The sequence below is a fragment of the Mustela nivalis genome (assembly GCF_964662115.1).
Source record: "Mustela nivalis genome assembly, chromosome: X".
Taxonomy (NCBI): Eukaryota; Metazoa; Chordata; class Mammalia; order Carnivora; family Mustelidae; genus Mustela; species Mustela nivalis.
In genome coordinates, this window is record NC_139040.1 from 103,801,397 (window position 1) to 103,828,813 (window position 27,417).

The 27,417-nt window shown below is 39.4% G+C and overlaps 1 protein-coding gene across 1 annotated transcript in view; it reads left to right on the plus strand.

Moving 5' to 3' along the window:
* The first annotated feature begins 5,649 nt into the window (after positions 1-5,649).
* TMEM47 (transmembrane protein 47) overlaps positions 5,650-27,417 on the plus strand; it is a 30,147-nt gene continuing 8,379 nt past the window's right edge. Inside the window, exons 1-2 of the mRNA XM_082717913.1 lie at positions 5,650-6,156; positions 22,201-22,341. Of these exons, the coding sequence (XP_082574039.1) occupies positions 5,931-6,156; positions 22,201-22,341 (367 nt within the window). The 5' untranslated portion in view covers positions 5,650-5,930. The remainder of the gene's footprint in view (positions 6,157-22,200; positions 22,342-27,417) is intronic.

The following is a 27,417-nucleotide window of genomic DNA, read 5'->3' on the forward strand; positions in this document are numbered from 1 at the left end:
TCTTGGAAGTATGAGTATAAATTTCAGCCTTACCTGCAATTAACTTTGAGCCAACACTATACTAGAGATTTACGAATGTGGGATTCATTTTTTTCCAATTGCAAATGTGAGTCCTTCAGTTCACAAGAAAGAAAAGGGATCCACACTTTCTAATGAAAGAGAACTCTCTTACACTATAGATATAGTCTATAGTCTTATAGTCTATAAGACTTTTAGTCTATAGTCTTATAGTCTATAAGACTTTTAGTCTATAGTCTTATAGTCTTTAGATATAGGCTCTATCAGAAGACTTGGGAAGAGCTCCCGGCTACAACAACTTGGAGACTGTTTATACTACAAAAAATAAGCGCATGGTAAATAATGGAACAGTGCAATCATCATGGATGAAACTATTTTTGAGATGAGAAACTTACAATGTTGTGACCAATTTGGGAAGGGGGGGTTCCCAAGCAGGCATTTCTTAGAATTTTCCCATCAGTCTCAACTGTCTTCAAATGCCCAGGGGGTAAAAGGCCTCCATGAAAAATCACAAAGTACACAAAGTTGACTTTAGCCCGAAATCTGAAGTTACAGAGGAAGCTCAGATAACAAGTTCCAAAGAGAGCATGGAAAGGGTGAGTAATTTCCAAGGGCGATTCCTGATAATAATGATTCCATCTCTACTCTAACTTCACTTGGCTTGCATTGAAGTCAACACCGAAATCATAATTCAACACTCATTCGCTTCAAGTTCTGCCAAGCATATGCTAAACCTGCTCGTCTTATCAAGTATTCAACTATTCAGGGAAACCATTTCTGAGGCTTCCAGTGTTACATTTTCAATTTAGTCCTCCAGCACAGGGCGCGCCAGGAGAGATGTAGAATTGATGTACCATGTTGGTGGTGGTGGCCAAGGACAAATGAAATTCTGCCAGAATGAGAATATGTTGATAGGCATGCACTTGCTTCTTGCTTTGGGGTAACCAAAAGCTTCAACTTGTAGTTGTAGAAACAAAATGTATAAAAATGCAGTCATAAGGTGCTCGGAGTGCTTACACCTGTTCATTTATCCATAAAACTGAAAGTAAATACAAATAAAATATAAAAATGGAGGAAGTTTTGGGCCTATAAGTGATTGCTGCTAAGGAAAGAGATGCTTGAAAAAGATGGAAAAGGCATTTAGAGTTAGTCGCACTGGGAATATTGTAATTTTTCATGTACTCCTACCTCCTGGGCATCTGATTCATGCTTCTTTCATTACAACAAACATTTATTTTAAAACTAATCATCCTTTAACTCCAGTGGCCTCTTGTGTTTTCACTTCCAAGATGTATTTCCTTTATCTGTGGATGAGTAAATTATTATGGCCACAGGTACCATTATGAAACAACAATCAACTTGAAATCTAAACATCAACACATAATGTGAATAGCAAATACGCTATTATTGACTTAAATCTAACTGATTCAACAGTATCATACATTTTTAAATTGGAAAAGACATTAGCAAATGATGGAATTTAAGTTTTGGGGATCTGCAATTCTTTATCTTCATCAATATTGTTTTTTATAAAAGCAGAAATAGCGATTATTAGTAACAATTCTTGTGATAACTCTAAGCCAAGAACTTTGCCGCAATGCAACAAGAAATCTCAGTAATGCAATGCAGAATACACCATAAACTGGAACTCTCTTGGACCTTATTAATTTTCATAAATAGCATGCGGGTCTCATTATATCATGGTTTCATTCCCATCAGAATCCTTCTGGTGTGGAAGTCAAGAACGGAATTAGAGTAAAGTGAATAAACCACCAAAGTACCCTTTGTTTCTGATTTTTAAAATATTTTGCCAACATTATTACCTGTGACACTGGAAAAACAGTTGATGTGTGTTTCTAATCTTTTAATGGTTGCTTCATCACTTTCCCCTCCTTTCTATTTCCTCCTTTCTCAGCGCAAGCAGGTCTAAACCTCTATGCCACATCTGTATGTGATCCCAGTGCCAAAAAAGCCTTAGTAACAGCACATTAATAGTTGTACATCTCAAATGGCAAGCAAATGCAGAGATGTGCCTTTGCTGACAGACTGAGCAGACATTTACTCCTCTTTGTTCTCTTAAGACACATTCAAAGTCTGGAATGTGCTCCTCCTTCCTGTCTCTTTCAAACCCTCTACCTCCCACCATAACACTTTTTATTTTTCTGATGAACTTCCCACTCTCTTCCCTCTGACCTCCCTCTCACATTGCTGCCCCACTTTTCTGGCCTGATTCAAGCAGGGGGCTCATTTTTTCTTTTACTTCGGGGGCTAGGGAATGACTCCTCCCTGTCTTTCCCTGGCTGTACATCTCACACAGAGTCACACATTGAAGTTCTGTGACTCCAATTTTCATGGAACTCTTATAGCATGATATAGAGTTAGGGCCTCTAGCCTTTGCCCGCCCCCTGAGGCCCAGGGAGAGGGGTGACCAGAGTGCCATGGTGTCCCAGGCTAGGCTCAGGTGAAAGAGGGGAACTCTGGCCTTTGCATGACACTGTATAGTACAGGGCCAACAAAGTCATTGCTTTTAAGAGATTTCAAGTAAATTCTCCTGAGCTAGAAACTCTTTCTTTAAGGTTCAAAGCAGATATCATTTCTCAGATATAAGTTCATTTCAATCCTCATTTCTACTTCCCTCCTGTATACACACACACACACACACACACACACACACTCCTTAGTTGTCACTTCCTATCCCACTCCCAGTCACTTAACTTGTTTTTTTTTGTAGTTTTCATTCAATGTTTAGTAATTGTTGGAATCCTCCACACTACTTTTTCCATCTTTAGAGTAAATGTAAGTCCACCATCCCTTATATAAAACTTTTTGAGCTAGCTGTGTTGAGAAATTCAAACTTTTTCAGATTTTTAAAGGATACTCTGGTGCAGGGATGCCTGGGTGGCTCAGTCGGTTAAGCAACTTTTCCAGCTCAGGCTATGATCCCATGGTCCTGGGATCAAGTCCCACATCAGGCTCTGTGCTCAGTGGGGAGTCTGCTTCTCCCCTTCCCTCTGCCTTCCACTCTGCCTGCTTGTGCTTGCTCTCCCTCCCTTTCTCTCGGGCAAATAAATAAATAAATAAATAATATCTCTGTGTGTGTGTGTGTGTGTGTGTGTGTGTGTGTTTAAAGGATAATCTGGTGAATATACTGTAAATTTAGATAATACCCAACAGGTTCAGTGGCTGCATATTTATTCATGCTAAGTGGGTATAACCCAAAACCATAAATAGCCTCACATCAGTCTGGAATTGTTTTTTCCACCAAATGAGTTTGCTACAAACTTAGGAAAACAACAACAACAAAATACTTTGTCTTGAAAGGTTTTCATGTTTTAAAAGAAGATTAAGGATGGTAGATCTGTACTATGTTGTGCAAATTCTAAAAATGATTAACATAGGAATGGAGTATTTCAGGAGAATTTCCGTGTTTGTAGTTAAAAATGGCTGATTTTTCCAATGTTGGAGAAAATACAGAGAGTATAAAGTATAAAGAGTATACAGTAGTATAAAGAAAGATGGATTCACTCAAGTAAGCAATTGAGAACAAGCCAGAGAAATGAAACAAAATAAGTGTGTGTGGCTGGGGTAGGGGGGCGGTAGGGGGGGGAGGGGAGGTGGGGGTGGGAAGGTGAGGCAGGAGGAGGGCAGAGCAGCTAGGGAGCTAGGAAGTGGTGAAGGAAAGAAATTCAAATTAGAGGAAATAAAGATAAAGAAAAATATCAGCTGACTGGAGGTAAAACTTATTAAAGGCAGGTTATAAAACTTGGAGAAAAAAGAGTTCTTTATAACTTTGAGGTCATGACATTTTCTTAAATATTATTTGCAAATGTACATTTTAAACCCACAAACATAAATCCAGGTAAAAGAAAAATAGCACAGTCCTGGTCATCCATATTAATCATCCAGATTTTCAATTTTTCCGTGTTCCATTCGTTTTCACAGAGAAGCACTTAGGCTTCTTCCTCCTTCGAAGGTTGGGAGATCAACCTTCTGGTTGGGAGAAGCTTATGGGAAGTTAGAGGTTAAGGAGCTCAGAGTGTTCTAGGTATACCTTTGTAAGGGCAGTACATATCATAATTGAGAGGTAAGGGGGGAGTCGTCAATTTCCTAATTTCCAAGTGTGTGAAAACCATGGTCTTTTATTTCACATTGGGTTGATTCTTATTCTTAAGTCATTTGACACTAACTCGATTGTTTCTTCAATTAAAAATGTTGCTTCGGTCAAAATGTGGTCAGCTCTATGGAAAGATGTGGTTACAAGAAAAGAAATTGTTATCAACAAGAGGTATGAAATCCCACAGTGCCCACTGAGCCACCCAGGAGCCCAAGGACAGTGTTTCAATAAAAGAGAGTAGTCATTTCTTTCATTCTTCAGATCTGAACCACTATTTTGGGTTTCTACCAAGTTTTCCAGATGGTGAAAGATCTGGGAATATCCCCGTCCACAATGATCTATTCAACAATTGCCTCTTTTATAGGAAAAATGGAAAGCAGTCAAAGAGATACAATAGACAACCCGCCAGACGCAAGCTGCACTAGTCAATTACAGAACCACAAAGTCAATTTCAAGGGGTGTTTATTCCTCACAGATAGAAAAACAAACAAACAAACACACAAAAGAGTGAGTGAGTTTCCATAAGAAAAAAGCTCTAGGTCGTATTGGGCTGAATCTTCAGTTGGGAGCGCACAGTAGGTGCTCAATAAATGTGTGCAGATTAAGTACTTTAAAATAAGCCACTTTTCCTATGCCAGGCCCCGGGCCAAGTCTTGCGGGGTACAAGAATAAGTTAATACCCTGGAAGGAATTCAGATCTGAGTCGGCGTAGTGCAAAGCCGAAAGAATAAAGGTTTTCGTCAGCGCGCAAAAAACAGAGTCCTAGAGAAACCAAGTAAGGTTTACTTCACATTTTGCAGGAGCTCTCGCACTCATTTTAGCGCCTGCGTTCGCTGAGCAATTGCCCTTTATAGGGGGCGCAAAAGGAGGCGAGCCTCAAGAACAGAGCGGCGGCAGGATTGGGGGAAAGTTAAGAAATGCGAACAACTGCGGGTTCCTCGGTCTGAGTTCGTCCTGGATTTGAAAAGAGGACTATGCCTTTTGTCACTCTTCGCCTTTCTCCAAATCCCCCGGGAGGAGAAACTGGCTGGGGGTGGGGGGCGGGTTTACATCAGAGAGACCCACAGACAGTAACGCTCTTGGCTACAATGGCCACAGCCCAAGAAACCCATGAATCCACAGCTGACGCCTTGCAGAAAAGGACCCACCCAGGCTCGCTAAGAAAAGGAAACCCACGTGACAGAGGAGGGTGGGGGTGGGAAGCGAGGCGACCCCGGAGCAGGAGAGGCCAGGGGCGGGGCCGGAGACCAAGCTGCTGCAAGAAACTACCCCACAGAGCCGGTCCGGGGCGAAGGGTTCGCTCTGGGTTCCGCGCGTGCCGGACACTGTGCAGTAGACAACTCGTTCCGAGCGCGACACACACGAGGGTCCGAGAAGAGGGAACCGTTTCGCTTATTGGCAAGGGGCGGGGCGCGCGCTAGCCTCTCTCGCCGGGAGCCGGAGCTTGACGCCGCCGGGGTGCGGACCCACCGCCCCGCCCCGCTCGGCACCGCCTCCCGCAGCCCGGGGAGGGGCCGGGGCGGAGCTAGCCTGGCCGCGCCGGGGCGGAGCGGGCGCCGACAGAGCGCGGCGCGGGGCTAGCAGCGAAGGTCCGCGGCGGGATCGGTGTCGCTGCGGCTGCCAGAGAGCCCCCCACCTCGGCCGGTAGCCCCCACCTCGGCCGGTAGCCCCCGCAGACCTACCTTCGCGGCGCGCGGCGGCTCCGCTGCTTCCCTCCGAAGGAGGTCCGGCTCCCCGCTCTCCGGACCCGCCTGGCGACCTCGCCTCCGGCGGGGCAGGGGGCTGCGGCGCCCGGGGCATGGCTTCGGCCGGCAGCGGCATGGAGGAGGTGCGCGTGTCGGTGCTGACCCCGCTGAAGCTGGTCGGGCTGGTGTGCATCTTCCTGGCGCTGTGTCTGGACCTGGGGGCCGTGCTGAGCCCGGCCTGGGTCACGGCCGACCACCAGTACTACCTGTCCCTGTGGGAGTCCTGCCGGAAACCCGCCAGCCTGGACAGCTGGCACTGCGATTCCACGCTCAGCAGCGGTGAGGGCCCGGCGCGCCGCGACCCCTGCCTCCCACCCCGGACTGCCCGGTGCCCCACTGCCCGGACGGCCACCGCCTCTCTCCCCGCCTTCTGTGTCCCCTTCCCTCGTGCGCCCCGCCGCATCCTGACCCTTTGCGGACCCTTGGGCTCCAGCCGCCTCCCTGCGATCCACCCCTCGTCTCTCCCCGGTCCTGGTCGCCAAAGCCAATGCGACGTCCCACGCCCTCTCCGTCCCCCCGGGGCCATTCCTCGGGCTCTGGAGTAACACGTATGCTGTTTGGGGTAATTGATATCATTTAAGGCGAGAACCGCGGGGCCGTGTTAGAAATGCAACGCCTTCCACACTCTCGTTAAAAAAAGAGACGAGCAAAACCGCCCAACTCCACCGAGACGTCGTGGGTTCTCGGCTCGGTCTTCCCCACTCTCTTCTCCTTTCTCTCTCAAGGAGGAATTTGCCTGAGTTTACCTCTCAGTGCCCACGTTTCTGCCGGTTCTACTCCACTTTGTCCGGTTTTCCCCAGGGAGTTTCGCTTTGGGTTTTATTTCCTTAAATTTTTGACGGCTGTGGAGAGTTGGAAGAGAGACAGGCGTAATTTCCTTGCCTTTTTTGGTGGCACGTCGTTGGTTGTGAGTTGCCCTTCTTTCTCTCGCTCTCCAAATACCTCCTCTCTCCTCCAGACCTTTCTTTTTCTCCATGAGCTACTTACTCACAGATGCCTGTAAAGTTGTGGCTTATTCAGCTACCCCTGGAAGCTGCGAACGGGTGGGGTGGAGGGTGGGGAAGAAGGTAGTCACCCCCTGGGAGGGGGCTTTATTCTCTCCTTGACCCCCAGTTGGCTTCCTCTGCGCCCCAGTTATGCTGTTAGCAGAAATCTGCCAACTTCCGATTTCTTGCAGTAAACGCTTTTCCTTGCTAATCTTGATTCTTCAGCTGCTGGTGTCAGTGCAGAGAAAGGGGAATAAAGGGAGAGGACCTGCCCGTGATTTTACACTTACCCACGCGTACCCCTAAGAAACTGATTAAATTCCTTCGTGACAGTCTGTCTTCTCGGGGACTATTTATGAAGCTTTACTGGAGACGTTTCAAGTTCCAAGAAAGTTGAAATAGCACAAATGCCACACAAACCTGATTTACTTTTGTCTTTGGTTTCTTGTTTCAAGAAAGATTAGTTCACTTGGTTAAGTTTCTTCCATAAATTTGATTTTCTGTTTACAAAAGGCTGCTTCTTTGATTTTACTTCAAAATTCCTATTGATGGGATTTTGTCTTTGTTGCTTAATTCACTGTGGAGGGGACTGGTTGGCAGCAGGAGGTCAACATTTAGGTCTTTTAATTCTTTCAGGGTTTGTTGTTTACAACCAAAGATAAAATAAATTGGTAAGATGCCTTTCTTCAGTAACCAGGGGATCCAAATAAACTTTGGAGAAAATATCTTTTCTTTCCCCTCTCCAATAGAAATGGAAATTTATGTAGGAATGCCAGCTTCAGCATGTCTCCTTAGCAACGGCAATCTTTTGCCCCTTTCTCCTGTCTCCTGAAATAATAGTCCCCTGATTGCATAAAGACTTTTCAGATAGGTTCGAGAAACCAGCCTCTACTCTTTTCTTTTCAGACCCAGATCCTTTTCTCTTGGCCAGGAATGTGGGGAATGGGGAGAAGCCAACACGAGTTTGTTGAGCAGTATGCAGTGTTTGCTAATCTCTCCTTAATTGCCTCCATACCCATTTATCTCAGCTTTTTCCCCCTGTCCAGGCAAGGAAGTAGGTAGGGAGACTCAAGCTTAATGCAAAGGTAGTGATAAAAGGTCTCTACGAAGTACAAATGGGAGCCAGGGACAGTTTCTGGGTTTTCCCCACTAAGCCTGTTATCGTACCCTTCTGCTTAAACTCATGCCACAGCATTTATTTCTATTTGGGTTCCTGAAAATCAGCTTCAGTTCTATTTTGCTTAAAATAGTTTTCATCCCAGAAAAAGTGTAGTTGGTGAGCAAATGATGTGGGAGGCTTAGAGATGGTTTTGTTTGAGGCTAACTGGAACAAGTTCTTGACTTTCTTTATGTAGTAGCAGTTCATTTTTCCTCTCCAAGGCGGTGGGTGGGGGGTGCAGGAGGAAAGGAAACAAAATATGGAAAATTGCTCTATCTCCCCAACTTTACAAAATGTGCTTTCTTAAAATGTTCTGTGAACTTGAAGCTTCTATCCACAAATGTTTTGAAACGAAGAGGGAAGCTTGAATTGAAACGAGCAATCCTTTTTTCTTGCCTGTTCCAGAGGGCAGGCAGCTTTTCTCAGTCTGTTTGCGGTGTGGAGTAACAGAAAGCAGGGAGGGGAATGTCTTCTCTGAAGATTTTTTAAGAGATCCACTTCATTGTCTCTTGAAATGAATTACCTCGGGAGGAGCCACCAAGGACAGTTTTACTGAAGGCCCTTCACCAGGATCTTCGGGGCTTAATTAAAAACCTTTGTCTTAATTAGAATTAAAACTGCTATGAAGAGGCGAGCTTGTATTTACAGAAGGGAAATTTCAGGAATGTTTCTACTGACGACAATATGTCCTACTTAGGCCCAGTTCCTACGGAAACTTTCCGCTCAGCCATTATTTTTAAAGCTGCATTTTAATTTTGTTACCAAATACGCGTTGTTTGCTGCTTAGAACCCGTTTTATGGTTTTAAGCGAAAGCAGAACCATGCCTTTTGTGTCCTGGTGTATTGAAGGTTGCATCAGCACTTCTAGTAGGAACCAGTAATCCGGGTGTCAGTCAATTGTAATGCTTTTCTCTGGTGTCCCAGTTCAGAGTAGGGGGACAGTCCAGGCATTCATCTAAAGCTAGAAGTTTTCTAAAAAGACAAATGAGAAAAACGGCCAATAAACTGTCATTTGCGATGGAAACAAACAATAATAATAATAATAATAAAGTATGCTTGTTAAGAAGTTTAGAATAGGTAGTACTCCCATGGCTGCCGGCCACAGAATTTCTAAGAATAGTTTTCCCCACTACTGATTTGGGCAGCCTCTTAATACATCTTTAATCAGTTTTTTTTTTTTTTAAATTGTAGTCGTGTTTTTGGCTTTTGCTTAGTCACATTTAGTTTTGATAACTTTTGTTTAGAATATAGTTGTTAGGATTTCATAGCCATTGCAGAAGAATTCTTAGTGCAAATAGGATTGCTCAAGTGATACAGAATGCTGATGCCCTAAACTTGACATCAAATGTGCTATATAACCTCTAAGATGGTTTTAAAATTTATAAATATGGAGCTATTTCATACAAGGCAGATTCCTTTTTTGACGTCCGTGTGATTTATTGACCGAGCACAAAAGCAAGGACATGCAGATAGCCAAATGAGTGCGTTTTACTACGAGTAATTTTAGGATATAAAAAGTGCATTTATCCATCTTTCCATCTACAGAATATCTATACATCTTTTCTATCCATGAAATACTTGATCAAATAGTCTTTTTCAAGGAATATTAACATCATTCGTGTACTGTCCTAAAAATAGCTTCATTTGTAACATGAGTCACTGGCAGTTTTGAAATGGCAGTGTGTGCCGTATGCTAATAACAGGTGAATATTATTATTTTTTTTCAGCTGACAAGAGGTTCTCTTAAGAGTGCTTTATAGGTAGCTCCTTTTCCTAAAACTAGTAGAACATTCCACTTTGACAGTCATTGTAAGAAAACCCACCTTGGGTCATAGTTTAAGATAAACCAAACTGTCTAAACAACTACAAATCTTAGAAAATCTGAGGTTTAGTGATTCTGAATTCAGATGTATGTCCTTTGTGCATACTTTGAATCCATACCTTCATTGGGAATCAGAATTGCGTTAGGAAACGTCACAACGCTACTTACTTCAGGAAATGTTTAGCTTCTTTCCCAAAATGTGTTGATACCGATGTGTGTTTACAAATAGTTCTGCAGGCCTGGAGGTCAGACAGTTAGACCCTCTTCTGGATTCCTGAAAAAAAACATAAGTAGAACAAATGCAGTTTTATTTAACCTACACAACATAGGTGGGTGGAAAGTTATACAAAGAGTAGCACTCAGCACCAAAACTTTCTCAATAAACTGGAAAAAAAACCAAGTATGACTTATTTCACGATCTTCGTGATGATTTTTCTTTTACCATCTCCTAAGACTTTCAAATTCCCAAGACTGACTTTTAAAAAAGATGTTTTAATTTGTGGGCAGATATAATTCCGTTTTTGCTCACATTTATAGAATGATTGTAACCTCCAGGGAACCATTTGGATCAGTCTTTGTCAGCAAAGGGATTTGATGGGTGTGTGAGAAGCCTGGCCTTTCATAAAACATTTCCCAATAAAACCAAAACAAACAAAAGCATATCTCAGGCAATAGATTTTGTCTGCTGTCAAGAATACATTTGAGGAATTTCTTTCAAGTTTCTGTTAATGGTAAGACTACTTAATGAGACCAAAGATACATCCACTACTACTAGATATATTAGTGAAAAGGATTGTAGATGCTTCAGATTAAGTCCCTGGAATATATTACCTAAATATCACAGTAGATTTCTATATGAACTATGCTAAATTATAATGTAATCCTGTAGGAGAGCAGAGTACTGTTGTGGAGAATACAGGGGGCTTTAGATTCAAACTGCCCTGAACTTGGCCACTTAAGCATTCACGTGACCTCATACAATTTAATGGCTTCAAATGCTTTGTCATTAAGATTAAATATATAAAAGTACCTGCACATTAGGGTTGTGTTCCTTCCTTATTATATATTCAGAAAAACAAGCCCAAAGTGATTTTTTTTTTTTTTTTTTTTTGCAAAATTGAAGACTCCCCCCATCCCCCTTGGAAGGTAAACTCTTTGCATTGAATAATGAAGTATGCTGTCAGTTTCAAATTTAAATTGTGCTACTGCATTACCAAGCATTTAACAATGCTCGTGGTAGATCATGATCACAAAATTACTTTCTAATAGCTACCCTTTTTCTCAGTACTGTTACAGAGCAAACATCTCAATTATTGCCAGTGTCACAGTAAACTTGCAAGGGAGTTAATGTTATCCCTATATGTTATTGAAGAGACCAGGCATTTTGTAAGTTTACCAAGTTTTCAGTCGGTGGTAGAGGCATTTTTTCCAAGAGAGTGCCAGTTACTAATGCTGGGAAACAAACCACTTCAAAAGTTAGTGGTACAAAACAACAATCATTTTATTATGCTCATGACATCTGTGGGTCAGGAATTTAGATAGGACATAATGAGGATGGTTTATCTGGGGCTCCAGGGTGTCTAGGGGACATAGCTGAGGGTGACTTGAATGGCTGGGGACTGGAACATCTGCAACTGCAGGATCTTTTTCTAACTGGGTTTGGTACCTTGGGGGAAATGGCGGAGAGACTGGAGTCTGGCCACTAGAACCAGCCTTACTAGCATGGTGGTCCCAGGGTAGTCAAACTTACTATAGGATGAGTGGTTTTTCCCAAAATGAGGGTCCTAAGAGAACCAGTCGCTGTCTTAACTAGCTGGAAAATCACAGAGGAGCCATTTGGCAGCCCAAATTCCAGGCAAGGAAAGTTGGGCTCCACCTCTTGGTCTTGATGGAGCAACTGGAAAGTCCCATTATAGAAGAGCATGGAGGATGGGAGATGCTGTTGGGCCACTTTTGAGGCACAGAGTCTCACTGGAGTCTAGCTGCCAATCTGCATTCTTACTTTACTGCCTCTGAAGAACAAAGACAACTACATAGCTACTTTCTTGAAGAATTTTCAATCAGGGTGCCTGAGTGGCCCAGTCAGTTACGCATCTGCCTTCTGCTCAAGTCACGATCCCAGGGTCCTGCTCTGCAGTGAGCCTGCTTCTCCTTCTCCATCTGCCACTACCATGGTTGTGCTCACTTACTCTAACTCTCTGTCTCTGAGCTAAAAAATAAATAAAATCTTAATTAAAAAGGAACTTTGCATCAATTATATAAGTAAAATTTGGCTGGGGCAAAAACTGCCCTTATCACATGGGTTTAATGATTGGTCACTTGTATGGGGTTACTTTGGATTTGTAATCAAATGAGCTTAAAAACCTAACCTGTCTACCAATAGAGAACTTCTCCCACTCTCTTTAGGTGGCCTTAAGCCATTTTGGTTTATAGTCTCAAATGACCAAGGCTCAAACTGATTTGAATCTGGGCTATAAGCTGCTACTTCGTGTTGCTGATAAACTTTAGTTTTTTTGTTTTATTTTGTTTTTGTTTTGTTTTGTTTTGTTTTAAGAAAGTTCTGTATGAGACAGAGGAGATAGCTTCTTTGTACACAAACACTAAAATGTTAAAATTGAAGACAGGAGTCAAGTTTTGTAGCACTAGAAAGATGTTGGAGTTGCCGAATTATTTTTTGTTTGCTTGTTTTTCCCTTAATAAAAAAATTATTTTCCTGACAATTGCCCATATATTGAATTACAGAATAATAGCACATTTGGAGTAGAAAAGATTTTTAAAAGTATTCCTGCCTGGGCAAATTTCTTGAATGGATAAGAAAAATTGAGGAAATTACAATGGTAGTGACTCAGTAGGAATTGTACTTGGCTGAACTATTTTTGCACGGTGTGTTTTCCAGCTTTCCTGTCACACTGCAGGTAACTCTTTTCATTTCGGAAGGTTTGCTAAGTGCTCCCAGGCATGGCACTTCGGATTCAGAGGTTAAGTACTACACATGAAATAGATGTCTACTTTTTATAACCATCCAAGATCTGATTTCACATAGAATTTAAGATCTTCAGGTAGACTCATATGTCAGTAAGTCTGTGAAGTTTTAGATGTTTCCTAACATCAAATTTACTTTTTTTTAAGTTTTGCTATGATAGGATGCTTTAAAACATCTGTTTAATTTTAAAATCATAATTGTAAGTATGTGGAAGGCAGCCATGTAAGTTTCTTAAATTGATTACATGAATATAAATTTCACTAGATCAAGTTTTAATGCATCCTGGCTTTTTTTTTTAAGATACATTTATTTATCGAAAGGGACTGATGTTCCTTAAACAGAATTTCATCCTTATATGTCAAAGTTACTGGCAGTTAAATCTTAACAGTCTTTTCAAAGTATTGGATTATCTCCCTTGAAAATTAGACAAGGACATCTTTCCTTGCCATTTTTTGCTTGTAATTTGTGTGGGTTTTTGAGACACTAGTGTCGGCCATCAATTTTCAAAAAATCTTCAAAAACAAGGCATCCATGGTTCCCAAAGAACTGAGGAAAAATACCTAGATCATTTTTATCTCTAGCAGCTTATATTAAATGTTGGGGGATTTTAAATGATAGTTTAATGAGCCATATTTCAACATAATGTCACCTATTGATTCTCTTTTCAAAATACATGTTTATTGGCAAAAAGATGTTTAAATGTAGAAGCTGGGACCCATGAGTGACATATCCTCAGTCTGCAAAAGGCTCATCCACAAAAGAACTACAATTTTCATCAAACGGGGGTTTCTTGCTCTTGTGTTTTAAGGTCCCTAAACCAAAATTTCATCAAAATGTTGCCATAGTACTTTGTGAATGCGACCTGGCTAGCACCACTAGGTGACCTAAAGAGAGAAATGACCTTTCCCTTTTCCTATCTTGTCATGTGTGCCCAAAGATTAACTTCATTAAAACATATTCATTGATTTCATACAGGGCGTAGGCATTATCCTGGTACAGAATTAGCCAGTTTGTGTGGCACCACTGTGCTAGTTAGGGACAGCAAGGTGATGAATAAAACACTTGCTTTTAAACAACGAAATCATATAAATGTACAAAGTAATGTAAAGGGGGAAATAAAAGTTCAAATTCGGCAGGGGATGGAAGAGATCGCAACTAAAGAAGTTTGCTAACAGGGAGCTACTATCTTGCCAATTTTATCCCTCCCCCCGTATTTACTAAGAAGGTATCTCAGTACAGATCGTGGGTGACTGGCTACCTTCCGTCTACCCTTTGATTATTATTAGTTACTCTAAATCCATCACACAGAAGATTTTTAGTTGAATAGAGGAAGGTCACCCACTCCTAGTCCTGGTGTGGACTTCCTTCTTCCTGCTTTTCCAGATAACCAAGTTGCCTAAATTGTAACCTTAGATCCCCCCCCCCCCAAGAGTGGGGAAGATGTTCAGTATAACAAACTCATCACAACTTTATGGAAATAGTACGATCAGAAATTACTACTGAGCCTGTACCCTTTAGATAATATTAGTTACCATAAAATGCTAATGAAATATTTCTAACGTAGTACATGATAGCAGTGATGGTGTGTCTTTTTTTTTTTTTTTTTTTTTGGTCCAAATTCTGCAACATGCTTTAATTGCAGGGCATTTTGCTAAGCACTGTATATAATGGTCTTATTTGGGGGAAAAGATACCATACGTTATGATATTTAGATGATAAATTGCATTTTCACCAAATTTCTAAGATAGAATTCTGTGAAGCAGTTGAAACAACCCTTGATTTGTTAAAGAAAAAGAGATACATATTCATCTAACACCACACAGAATAATTCAAATTCAAAAGGCTTAAATGAAATTGTCTGGATTGAAAATTAGTAACCTGTCTGGTACTTTTGGACAACCAGAATTTTCCAGAATTTTGGCAAAATCGACCTACATTTTGGTTATTAAAGAGTTGTTGCATCACTTACTTGCATGGTTTCCTAGTATCGTATATGTGCTAAAGTCAGGTCAGTGCTGTGTTTTTGATACATTTTTTATTCATATGTTGGCCTGAAGAGTAGGACTCTAAGTTGTATCATTGCAACTTGATTAACAAGGTAGGTGCTTCTCTAATATTCCATTTCACTTTGTGCAGCACAGTGTACAGTGTCTATACTGTCATTTTGTAAAAGACACATAGTTGTTTGCTTTAAATATTTGTTTGCACATGAAGAATGTTAGATTTGATATTAGTTGATTCAAAACACATGGTCATTTTAATTATTGAAATTGGAATCAGAATTTTTCTTTTGCCTGTCTTTGTCTCTATATCTCATGGAGTGGTAGAAAATTAATGCAACACTGGTAGATTTAGGTCAGAATGCAACTTACCAAAGAAAACAAAGTTTAAACTCCCTCAGTAATGGCTTCAGTTTTCCATTTCATTTGCCATATACAGATTGAAAAAGTGAAGTGTATTATTTGATAACTCTGGAAATATTTTGGCTGTTAAGTCTCTAGTTACCTTCCTTTTACACAAATTAACAGCACCATTTTGATTCATTCTTCATACATGAGGATATGGGCTTACTGTCCAAACCTGGAAATATGTAGCATTAATCTCAAAATCCTAAATTACAGTTGATGAAAATAATTCAGTGCATAATTTCTAATAAGATGAGCTAGTCAGGAAAAAGGCATGGTCTTCTGTGATTTGGTCAGTGTTTTAGAGAATTGGGGTTTGAAAAGTTATTCTGTAACTGGAGCTTGTTTCCTCCTCAACAAATACAAGCCGTCCCAGTAGTTCCCATTCCTGATGATAAAAATGGAATTGTCAATATTGAGTTTGCACCAATATAATTAAAATTAATTTAAGTGTTTTGCTATACATATGCCCAACAAGTGAATAAAAGTATTTAGAAAAACTGAAGGTGTTCTGGGGATGAGTGAAATGATCCAGCTTCTGTGGATTTAGGGAAGATTTATGGATGACCTGTGAGCTGGTGTCAAGGTGATAGGAAACATCTTCACCCTGTCACCTCTTCTAGGTGGAACAGTAAATGATTTCGATTGGAGTTATGGATATCATTTTGGTTAATATACCTGTCTTTTAGGGAATTCAAAGGTGAAAATAAAAGTGTTTGGCAAATTTGAATGGGATTTTAAAAATCAGTATTTTAGGGGCGCCTGGGTGGCTCAGTGGGTTAAGCCGCTGCCTTCGGCTCAGGTCATGATCTCAGGGTCCTGGGATCGAGTCCCGCATCGGGCTCTCTGCTCAACGGGAAGCCTGCTTTCTCCTCTCTCTCTCTCTCTCTGCCTACTTGTGATCTCTCTCTGTCAAATAAATAAAATCTTAAAAAAAAAAATCAGTATTTTAGGGGCGCCTGGGTGGCTCAGTGGGTTAAGCCGCTGCCTTCCGCTCAGGTCATGATCTCAGGGTCCTGGGATGGAGTCCCGCATCGGGCTCTCTGCTCAGCGGGGAGCCTGCTTCCTCCTCTCTCTCTCTGCCTGCCTCTCTGCCTACATGTGATTTCTCTTTGTCAAATAAATAAATAAAATCTTTAAAAAAAAATCAGTATTTTAATTTGTGATGAGAATTCTAAAACAGTGATACTCCCATATTAAAACATTAAGATACATTTAGGAAAATACTGCCCACCCAAATTGTGGGAGTTGAATTTCTAAGACTAAAAATCTGTTTCTTCATTGCCTTTTAATTTTATCTAATTTCCTAGAAGAAGTGGCAGTTGTGTGCTCAAGGATTTACATACAGTAGAACTAATTTCAGCATATAAACAATACCTACAGAGGTAAATAAATTAGCCAGTGTTTGACAAGTTAAAAGTTTTGAAATGAGGTGGCACATTTGTAGTTCCACTAATGTGGTACATTTGAACTTGTGGAACGTGTGGAAAGTGTATTGTCATTAAGATTTTACCTTTCATGAAAATTGGAAGTAAACTTTGACCATGAATTCCCTAAAGGAATGTGAATTCTCCAATTTGGCAATTAGAATGTGGCTCATAGAATTTTCATAATGCAGTGGCAATTTCAGACCAGTCTCATGTATTAGACCGTAAAGAAAGTCAGCACAATTCTGCAGAATACTAAAGCATTTATAGACATTGGAAACACTGGCGCCAGCTAATAAAAATACCTTGAAATAGGACTTGATTTTAGTTCCTGAGTTGCATATTAATGCTGGACTTGATGTTGTGATATAAAGACTGCCCAATTTTGATTCTGTAACTACAGGGGAAAGTATAACATTATATATATATATTCATTACTGTTATTTTTTCCTTTTTAAAAATGTTTAACTTTTATTATTTTTTTTTTAGAGAAAGCACTAGTGGAGAAGCACACATGTATCTTGAGCCTTAGCTTCCATAGGTGCACATCCAGTGCCTTGTGTGTGCCACTGTGTCAGTTTTGCCAAAATACAATAGGCCCCCCCATCTCTGGGGGATATATTACAAGAACCTCAGTGGATGCTTGAAACTGTGGGTGGTACCGAACCATATATATGCTTTGTTTTTTCCTGTTCACACATATCTGCAATAAAGTTTAATTTTTAAATTAGGCACAGTAAGAGATCAACAACAATAACTAAGATTAAAAAATAGAAGAGTTATAACAATATACTATACTAAAAGTTATGTAAATATGATCTCTCTCTCGGACTATTGTATTGTGCTATACTCATCCTTCTCGTGATTACATGAGAAGATAAAATGCCTACATGATGAAATGAAGTGAGGCGACCGATACAGGCATTGTGACGTAGCATTAGGCTACTACTATTGACCTGGTGATTCATCGGGAGGATCATCTGCTTCCAGCCTGGACTGTGTTTGACTGCGGATAACTGAAAGCATGGAAAGCGAAACTGCAGATAAGGGGGGGGATCTGCTACACTCTTAAACAGAATCTGCCAGAAGTATGGCAGCCTCATTTCAGGTGGGAGTTCCAGATCCAAAACATTCTTCACAGCCCATTTGTGTCTTCCCTGGTTCATGGACCAAGGATGTACCTTTTTTTTTTTTTCATCAAAACTGATTATCACTTGTTTTCTGAGCTCTTGGAAACCAAACTCAAATTTCAAATCAGCTGGCCTGACATTGAACAATGACCAGTTTTAACTGTGCAGAGCACTGCAATTTGTAAAGTAGCACCATGGCCATTGATGTTCTGCAGAGCTGGTTTATGTTCACTGCTCCACTACAGTGTCACTTTATCATTTATAGAAATGTGTAAAACTAATGCAGAGTAATAAATCTCTAAGGACTCTTAACACTTCATCTCACTAAATACTGTGAGGGCTATAAAATTGTGGAACTAAGATTGATGTAGAAATTAACCAATTATGAGAACTTAAAATAGATGATTTTGTTTTAAGAAATGGGGCTGAAAATTGAGATTTTTATGACATTTTAATTTGTTTTGCAAACACTGAATATGGGATAGCAAGTACTTGTGGCATGCAAACCTTCTAATGGAAAAACCATTAGTGTAGAGACAAATTTTCTGCTCATTTATTATAATATTATCAAAAAAATCATTCACGTACAGAACATTCTATATGTATATTTTGTTAACTGTACATTGGTAGATAAGGAAGTATATGTGTATACATGAAGCCCAGAGTATATTGTTTTAATGGCTATTGCTAGGTATCTATAAAACTATTTTTCACTTTTTTAGAATTCTCTGTGTACTAGTCTTGTTCAACAAGAAAGAGGAAATGGTATCAAGCCGATCTACATGGTCCCTGACTTTAGCTTACCTGTAAGGCAGGCAGGCCCTAATATTTGGACAGTGGATTCTGTTTCCTGAAAGAGGCATGATGCCACAAGCACTGTTCTCAGCTTCAGAATACCTAGTGCTTAGCCAGGAAAAGTGCCCTGGATCTAACTGACTATGGTAGCCTTATCGAACCAGTTTTTGGCTTCCTAATTGTTCAACTGATCAGCAAGTTAAAGCTTGGGTCCTGGGCATCCTGCCTGAGTGAATCATTCCAAATGGCTATAATGACAACAATCTCAAAACTTGGCACTGTCTATGAGAGATATGGGCTCAATACTTCAGTCTAAACCCCAGCTTCTGGCCAGGCAGTGGCAGACATGGCCTAATTCTAGTCTCATAAAATAAAATGGCTTCTCTGTGTGAACAGGCATTATCTATGGTTAAGGACCAGAGGGAAGGGTAACAGTATTACAGTGTGATGTGCCTTTTTGACCTTATGTCTAGTATGACTTTCATTAGCCACAACCCTCAGTACTAAAAATAGATAGAGAGATACCGGACTTTGAGAAGACAATAAAAAGGAGCCCTGGGTGGCTCAGTCTGACTCTTGGTTTCAGCTCAGATCATGATCTCAGGGTCCATGAGGTGGAGCCCTGCTTTGGGCTCCATGCTCAGCCATGTCCTTGAGATGTCTTACCCTCTCCCTTGCCCCTCCCCTCCCCAAATAAATAAATCTTTAAAAAAAAAAAAAAAAAGGAAGAAAATGAGAACTGGTTGTATTCACTTACTTTTTAGAACTACTTCCTGTGATGTAAGAGGTTCCCTTCCTAATTAGGTTTTAGTCCCTTTTAATAAGTGTTGTTCTCCTGGTGGCTTCTATTGCATTTTATTGGTTTTCTCTATGACATGAAGGAGATTCGACATTTTGTGAGATTTGTGTTTTTTGTACTTTTCAGTTGCTAAATTGGGTCAGCATCACTTTGCACACCTTTATTACGCATTTATCAAATTGACTTTATTACGAAATTATTATTGTCTGAGAGACCTTTACATAGAAAAAAATTCAACATTTTTTAATGGTACATAAAGTACAGACCAGGGGTCAGTAAATTTTAGCCAGAGGGTCAAAACTAACCCACCACCTGTTTTTGTAGATAAAGTTTTATTAGGACACAGCCATGCTCATTCATTTACATATTGTCTATGGCTGTTTTCACACTACACAGCAGAGGTTGAGTAGTTGCAACACAGACCATCACCCATAAAACTGAAATATTTACTGTCTGGCCCTTTATGGGAAAATTTTGCCAATTTTTTCCTGTCTTAGTTTGTTTTTACAAGATGCAAACAAATACATGTGTTTTATCTATTCTTTGAGGATATTTAAAGTAGAGAAAAGTGAACAAAATTCCTTTTTTTCTTTTGGATTAAAAGTGGAAGTAGTCAAATGTGTGGCATTTTATGCATACATATTGGGCTGTGTGAAAGAACTTACCAGAAAAGCAGTCTTTTAAGCTATTTTTTAAAGTGAGTGAATATTTTGGTTGTATCTTGACTTAAAATTGATTCTGTAAAAATTCTTATTTAAAGGAATTTGGAGATGCTAACGGTAATAAACATTTTATAAATTAATGGTCCAACTAGACAGTGTTCCACATAGTCTCTCTTAAAGAATTTGATTAATGAATGGAAGGATTTTTTTTGTACCCTAAACACTTTAATACAATGAAAATTTTACTTATTCAGAAATTTCAACTTAAAAGTTTTCAGAAGAATTTCTGTTATGTTAAAGTAAAAAATAATTGTGCTATGTATAAACTTTTTCAAAGAAATTTAGAGACTTCCAAATGTAAGGATTATTCTTTGGGGTTTTTTAAATTCAAAGCTACATGCTGTTATGGAATAAAAAATCCATAGTATGGCTATCCTTTTAAACTCTAGTTGAAAGCCAGATATACTTTTGTTTGAAGTTATATGGCTTTGTTACAAATAGATGGCATAAAAAATGCTCTCTACTTTCTTGCGATTCACCTTTATATTTTAGAAGTGTGGATTTTTTTCTGTTTTCCCCTTGTTTGTTTGTTTCCTGAATGCAATGCAAGTTCTGAGTCAGTGCCAGTTATAAATCCAGAATTTATTACAAGGCAAAGATGTGGGAGAGGACACTTAAGGCGGAGATATATAAGTGTAAAGAAGAGAAGAAAATCCGAGGGTTTTATAGGTTCCTCCATTCATCCCCTATCCTACAGTGGTAAAGAGTGTGCTTTGAAAGCTTTCTGGAGGGATAATTTCAGAGTGCAGCATCAAAATATCATGAGTTCTTGACTTTGGATAGACTACATTGCAATTTAACCATGGATTAAAGTCTATTTTCATTTTCTGCACATACATTACAGTGAGGACCAGAAGAGGCGGCCTGGGACTTCCAAAAGACCCCCACTGAAGAATGTTCTGCACAATAACTTTTTTTGTGATGCTTCTTAAACTGAATAGTGCTTTCATATATTCACTTTGCTATACTTCTTAGAGAACATTTTCCTCTTCTTATGGAATGGGAAATGGGCCAATTTTCTGTCATGCTATTTCTATATCTTTATAAGAAATGACAGATGCATTTCTGTGAGGTTTACGTTTCACTCAGCATATGGGAGACTCACAGTATCCACGTACAAAGACCTGTATGTACCATGTGGTCAATATATACTTGCTGTTTCCACGTATGAATGAAGAAAGGGGGCCGACAGCTGTTTAGAGTACATTCTGGCTCTCTGGGAATACTTAATTTCACAAACCATCCTTGTGGTAAATACCACAGTGAGATTAAAATGAAATGAAAGAGAGGAGGAAAGAACAAACAGCAACAAATTCTCCTGATGCTATTTTGCTGGGGGAGTTGTTTTAGGGAAGACTGGCAAATAAAAACTTGGTTTTTGGGGGGGTTGGGGGTGCGGTAAGAAGGAAGGCTAGACAAGAAAGGACAGGAAAAAAAAGAATGAAGGAGTGTGTTACTGCCACACAACATGGGTGGATATCAGAGATGTAAAAATCAGACACAAAATCAATATCACAGACTTAAAAGCCAGACACAAAAGAGTTCATACCATTTACATAAAGTTTAAGAATAGGCAAAAATGAATCCAAGGTGATAGATGTCCCTTACTAGCCTGGGTGGGAGGAGGATTATTGACTGGGGAGGGGCACGAAGGAAACCCGGTGTCAAAAATGGTCTATATCTTAATGTGGGTGGTGGTATGTGTGCATACGAATATATATAAAATGTCATCCTAGTCTCGATATTCATATTTAAGATTTGTGAACTTTATAGCTCAATAGAGAAAACAATCAAATAATGAAAATAGGTTATGGAAAGGATACCTAATTTACCATGAAGGCATAGTAGAATCCTTGGAAAGCGTGGCAAACCCCTGGTCTAAAAACACTGCTGAGCTTAGCATAAGAGACTTTTCTGAATAAGGACGTTTATGGTAATTTTTGTTGCAAAACAGTTCAGTTCCCAAAGGATGCTTAGCATGCAGCCGGATCCCATGTATTTAGCTGTAGCTAGGTACAGGCTGCAGAACATCATTCTGTTGATTCTTTGAGGACAGACTGCTTAAAAGCAATACCTTTCTTTTTTTTCTTTCCAGATTGGCAGATTGCTACTCTGGCTTTACTCTTGGGCGGTGCTGCCATCATTCTTATTGCATTCCTGGTGGGTTTGATTTCTATCTGCGTGGGATCTCGAAGGCGCTTCTACAGACCTGTTGCTGTCATGCTTTTTGCAGCAGGTAAATATATATTTATTATGTTCAAACTGGTATTCAAGTTGCAGGAACCTTTCTACCACCCCTCTCTTCTCAGGCAAAAGCAGTATGGGGTTGCTGCATTACATAAAAATTGAGAGGCATTTGTTATATTTTAAGGTAAATTGATTAAGGGTTTGTCTTATTAGTTTTCAGTTTGTTAAGCATTTCAGAACACAGTGGCAATTTCTAAACTTCTAACTAAAACATGAATAAGTCATAGTTCTTGACAGGACTGTTGCCTTATGAATTGCAGCAGATGTATTTACCAACCGTCTTCATATTTAGCTTTTTACCCCACCTTTCACTGCCCCCTTGGTGATCTTAAGGTAACATTATTTTTTCCTGACATGAAACTGGAAAAAATTCCCATATATTTAAACTTAAAGTTCTAAATCTGTTTGGAAACAAACATGCTTGTAATGAAAAATGATAATATATAACTTGAACCATCAAACAATTCAGTTGTATGCGGTCACTGGCATAGTTGTTAATTTAACAGCCCTTGTCCTATGAAGCACGCACAGCTTGGATGAAAATATCAAGCAAGGTAGGGTGGAGGTTTTGCTAAAATCAGGGAACTATTTAGAAAGGGGGTTTATAAGACTAAAAGCCCAGTCCATTAATGTGTTTTAATTTTCATTTATAAGTATAGCCTTGGATATATTGTTCTTTGTGGTGCCTTCAATTTATCCTGTCAGTCACAGCTGATTTGAAGACTGCAAAATAAGCCCCTGTGACTGTCAATAATGAAGACACTGACAGAACCGTCTCGGCTGTTAGATGGATTTTTTTTTTTTTTTAAAGCTGTTTAAAGATGGGAACAGATGAAATTTCTCAGGATTTGAAGTGTAGTTTGATCTAAAAATATAAGATCAGAAGTATTCTGCTGCCCCCTGCTGTTTGTGTTCATTTTTTTATACCCAGGAACTGATGGGAATGTAAGCATTATGAAAACAAAGGTCCAGAGGGCTGAAGTACATCTAAGTCAAATCTCTGAAGTGACTTGCTCAAGATTGTATAGTAGCTACTGTCAGAGCCGGGGCTGGGAGGCTACTGAATTTTGAATTAGTGGCTTATTCACTACTGACTCATTCATTCATCCAGCCGTTCATTAGGTGCCTCTTACGGACGGAACATGGTATTAAGAGACCCACAAAACTAGCTAAATAGCATCACAGACACTTTATAATGGAACAGAAACACCATTACAAAAAAAAGTTTGAAGTCTTAGGCAGTGGCAATACTATTCATTTTTTTGTTGATTTCCTGTGTAATAAAGATCTCTATTGTGAATCATTTAGTACACCATGAAGATTCTTCTAAAGATTCCATCACAGTTCTCTTGTTTATATCTTGGTTCATGGATTTAGCATGGATATTTCTATTCTTAGAATGAAATATCTTAGATATTTTAATTTTAGTATAAATTTGTCTTTACAGCTAGGATTTATTAACATAGTGATAAGATAATTGTGATAAAATTTTTTGATAGATTGTTCTGAAATGATATACCATTCCTTAAAACTGGAATTACGTTTTGAATAATCTTTAGAACACTCAGATATTTCTGGTTTTAGAAAGGTATAGAGGTACTCTAGACATTCTCTTATAAATATCCAATATTATGGTGCTACCTAGTTACTCTCTCATTTAGACTTTAACTTACCACATAATAGCATACACAGAATCTGAAAAGAAATCCCGTGTTTAAAGCACCTATTCTAAACACGCTTAGAAAAATAACTAGGAGTTTCTAGTTCTTTCTTAAAAACCTCAGTTTTCCCAAGTATAGCAAAAATTATGAGAGTGTGAATATAAGTACTGATTGTAAAAGAAAACATACTGTAAATGACCATAAGTTAAGGTAATGGATTTGGTCAAAATAAAGATTCCTATTTAGCTCTAGCTACTACAAGTATTAGTAAATTATAAAATAATAAAAGGAATCCCACAGCAATATTCATATATTCATATTCTACCCGCTGAGACCTAAAGCAAGCATTATATTACTACATTTTTAAAATGTACATGTGCTGAGATTGAATTTTACTCATTCTCTTTTGACACTGTGCTTATGGAAGCTTTTTAATGAAATAACCATTAGTTTAGTGTTCTCTTTGCATAAAACAAGGTAAAAACTTACTGGTTATTTGAAACATCATGAAAAGGTTTCTCTCTCCCATCTGAGAACCCATAGTAAACATACTTATTCTCTTGGTTGGCCTGTCTTACCTGTAATTCAGTTTAGTGATTCTTTGTAGTAAATGTGTATTTGGGGCCATTTCCCCTTTTTTCTCACCTTGTTGTGCTTGAAAATAGTCTGTGTTTCTCTTCTTTTCTCAATTTTTTTTTTTTTCAAATAATACCCAGCCTTATCTTGGTGTTGACACACAGAGAATGTTACGTATCTCAGCGAAGAAATAATCTTTTCTTCTGCTGAAACACGCAGTACATAAAATCCAAATAAACATAACACTAGCACTTAGAAACATCTCGACACTGGACTACATAATTAATTCAGCACCAAGTGCTATGCCCAGTACAACGTGGTGCGCAATAAATAGTTGAATGAATGCTGGAAAGATGATGAAGGCATGTGTGGCTTATAACTTGACAGGGAAAAACAGGCACGTGAACAACTAGCTAACTCTAGTGCAATTTTTCTTAAACCATTTCTCTCTTGGCAATTTATGAAGTAGCAAGTTTCATGTGAGCACAAAGCTCAGACCAAAACAGCTCAAGAATTTATTCATGTTTTCATTCACTTATTTAACAAATACTTGTTAAATACTCTAATATGTAGGTATACTGCCTTGGGGTTAGATTATATACTCCAAAGGTATTTACTTAAAAGCTGATGATTAAATCTCATAAAGGCAGCCAAACATATTTTAAAGATTTTCCATCTTCCATTTGTCCCTGAAGTTCCTAATTTGGTGGTGGTGGGGGGGTGTTACCCGCCTGAATATTTACAAGAATTGCTAAGAGCTTGTCATCATTGCAGCCCATCTAAAACATTGTCCCATGTTCCACAGCTCTTTCATTCATTGGTCCTAGAAGTCTGAACTTCAGATTAAGATACTATCTGTAATAATAAGGTTGACAACAATAATTAATTGAGCACCTACCCCCTGTAACACTGCTAGACACTTAGCATATACTCTTTCTGACCCCAGCAATCTTAAGATTGGGTATTTATTTTTGCCATATTATCACTGAAGAAATAGGTTCAGAAAGGTTAAGTGATTCCCCAGGATTATCCAGCTAAACAGTTGCAGGGCCAGGGTTTCAATTCATCTTTACTTGGACATGCCTAACACATAGCAAAACAAGAGCAGAATCAGCCTTGAAATTTGAATTCAGCTGCCAGCTGTGTGCTGCAGCTGGAGTCCATCCCATAACTCCAGTTACTCTATTTCTTGGGGGCAACACCTAAAGGAAGTAAGCAACTGGAAATGTCCTAATAACCACACATTCATCAGTGTAACGTGACTGAATCATAGTGCATCATGAAAGTGTACATATTTCCAATACAGAGGACTATAACATATTTCTTACTGTGTAACTGATAACAATAGGGTATATATGATGGGATTATAAGTTACATCTAGTTCTCACTAAGAGTTGGTGAAATTAAAGGGGCTGCTTCTTTCTAGGTCCTCTTCTTTTATTTTTTGGTTTTGCAGATCTGTTTTATGCTCCACTGGAACTTACGATGATATACAGGCCTCTTATAAGGGCCTTTGGTACAGATTGCATATTTTCAGTCTTCTAATTCAGATTTTAAATAACAGAACCCCTACTAATTTTACTAAGGATACTTCCTTTCTGTTCTATCTGCAAAAATCTTTCTGTAAATGAATGTTTGTACAGAATAGTGATTTTTTCCCCCCATGGTCCTACAACTGCTTTCCACCTCTGACCTGTCTCTGATTAGAGACTTGCCTTTTGTAGCCCTACACACCATCCTGTTACACAGTGAGGTGCCTGGAGGTATTTTGGTTCTAGATTTTGGCAGAAAAACCAATGTGCAGCTTCGATTTCAAGCTAAAAAGGTATTCTATTCACAGATCTTAATCAGTATTGAACTACCCTTTGGCTAGAACAGTTTATAGTATAAATGCCAGTAATTAATTTCATATGTACTATGATTCTCGGTAGTTACAGATTAAATTTAAAAGGGAAAATAAGGGGGTGTCTGGGTGGCTCAGTCGGTTAAGCACCTGCCTTCAGCTCAGGTCATGATCTCAGGATCCTGGGATTGAGCCCTGGCTCTGATACTCAGAGGGGAGTTTCCTTCTCTCTCTCTCCCTCTAGCTCTGCCCCCTGCCTGTGCACACACACTCTCTCTCTCTCTCTCTCAAATACATAAGTAAAATCTTTTTAAAAAAGAATAAAAAGGAAAAGAAGATCACTTCATACTAACCCTTCATGGGCAAATGTTTTCATTCTCCAAATTACCATTTTCTTTTTGGAAATATTCTGTATTTAGAGATCTGCCTGGTAGGTCCTATCACTTCAGTCTCTAAATTAATCTCCTAAATCCATAGTTCCTTTTCATGAACCACCATTACTGACTTAGTTGAGGGCATAACTCTTCAAGTGAAACATCTCCACTTCCAGATTGGAACTTCCCCTACTTTATTTTTTGATAATATTTATATTTCGATAATATTTTGATAATATCTGACTTAAACTATCTATGCGACTCCTTCCTTTCCCGCCTTTTCTTCAGCTTCTTTCCCTTTCTTTCCCGCTGGTGTCAGCTCAGTCATCACTGCGTACAGGTATCCATGCATTGACTAGCCTCCTAGGGTCCTTCCATCTCTAGTCTCCTTCCCACTTACAATCTGTCTTGCACACAAACACATGAGGTACAGTTCTCAAATAGACAGCTGGTGTTGTCACTTGTCCTGTTGGTTTCCCCAGAGGAAGAATTTAAGACAAGGAAACAAGTGCAAGTACTTAGTCTGGGAGGCAAAAGCAGGGATACGGAAAGTGAGACAGAGAAGGGAAGGTAGGCAAGAAAGAGGACATTATCAAACCAGTTGTTGCTGA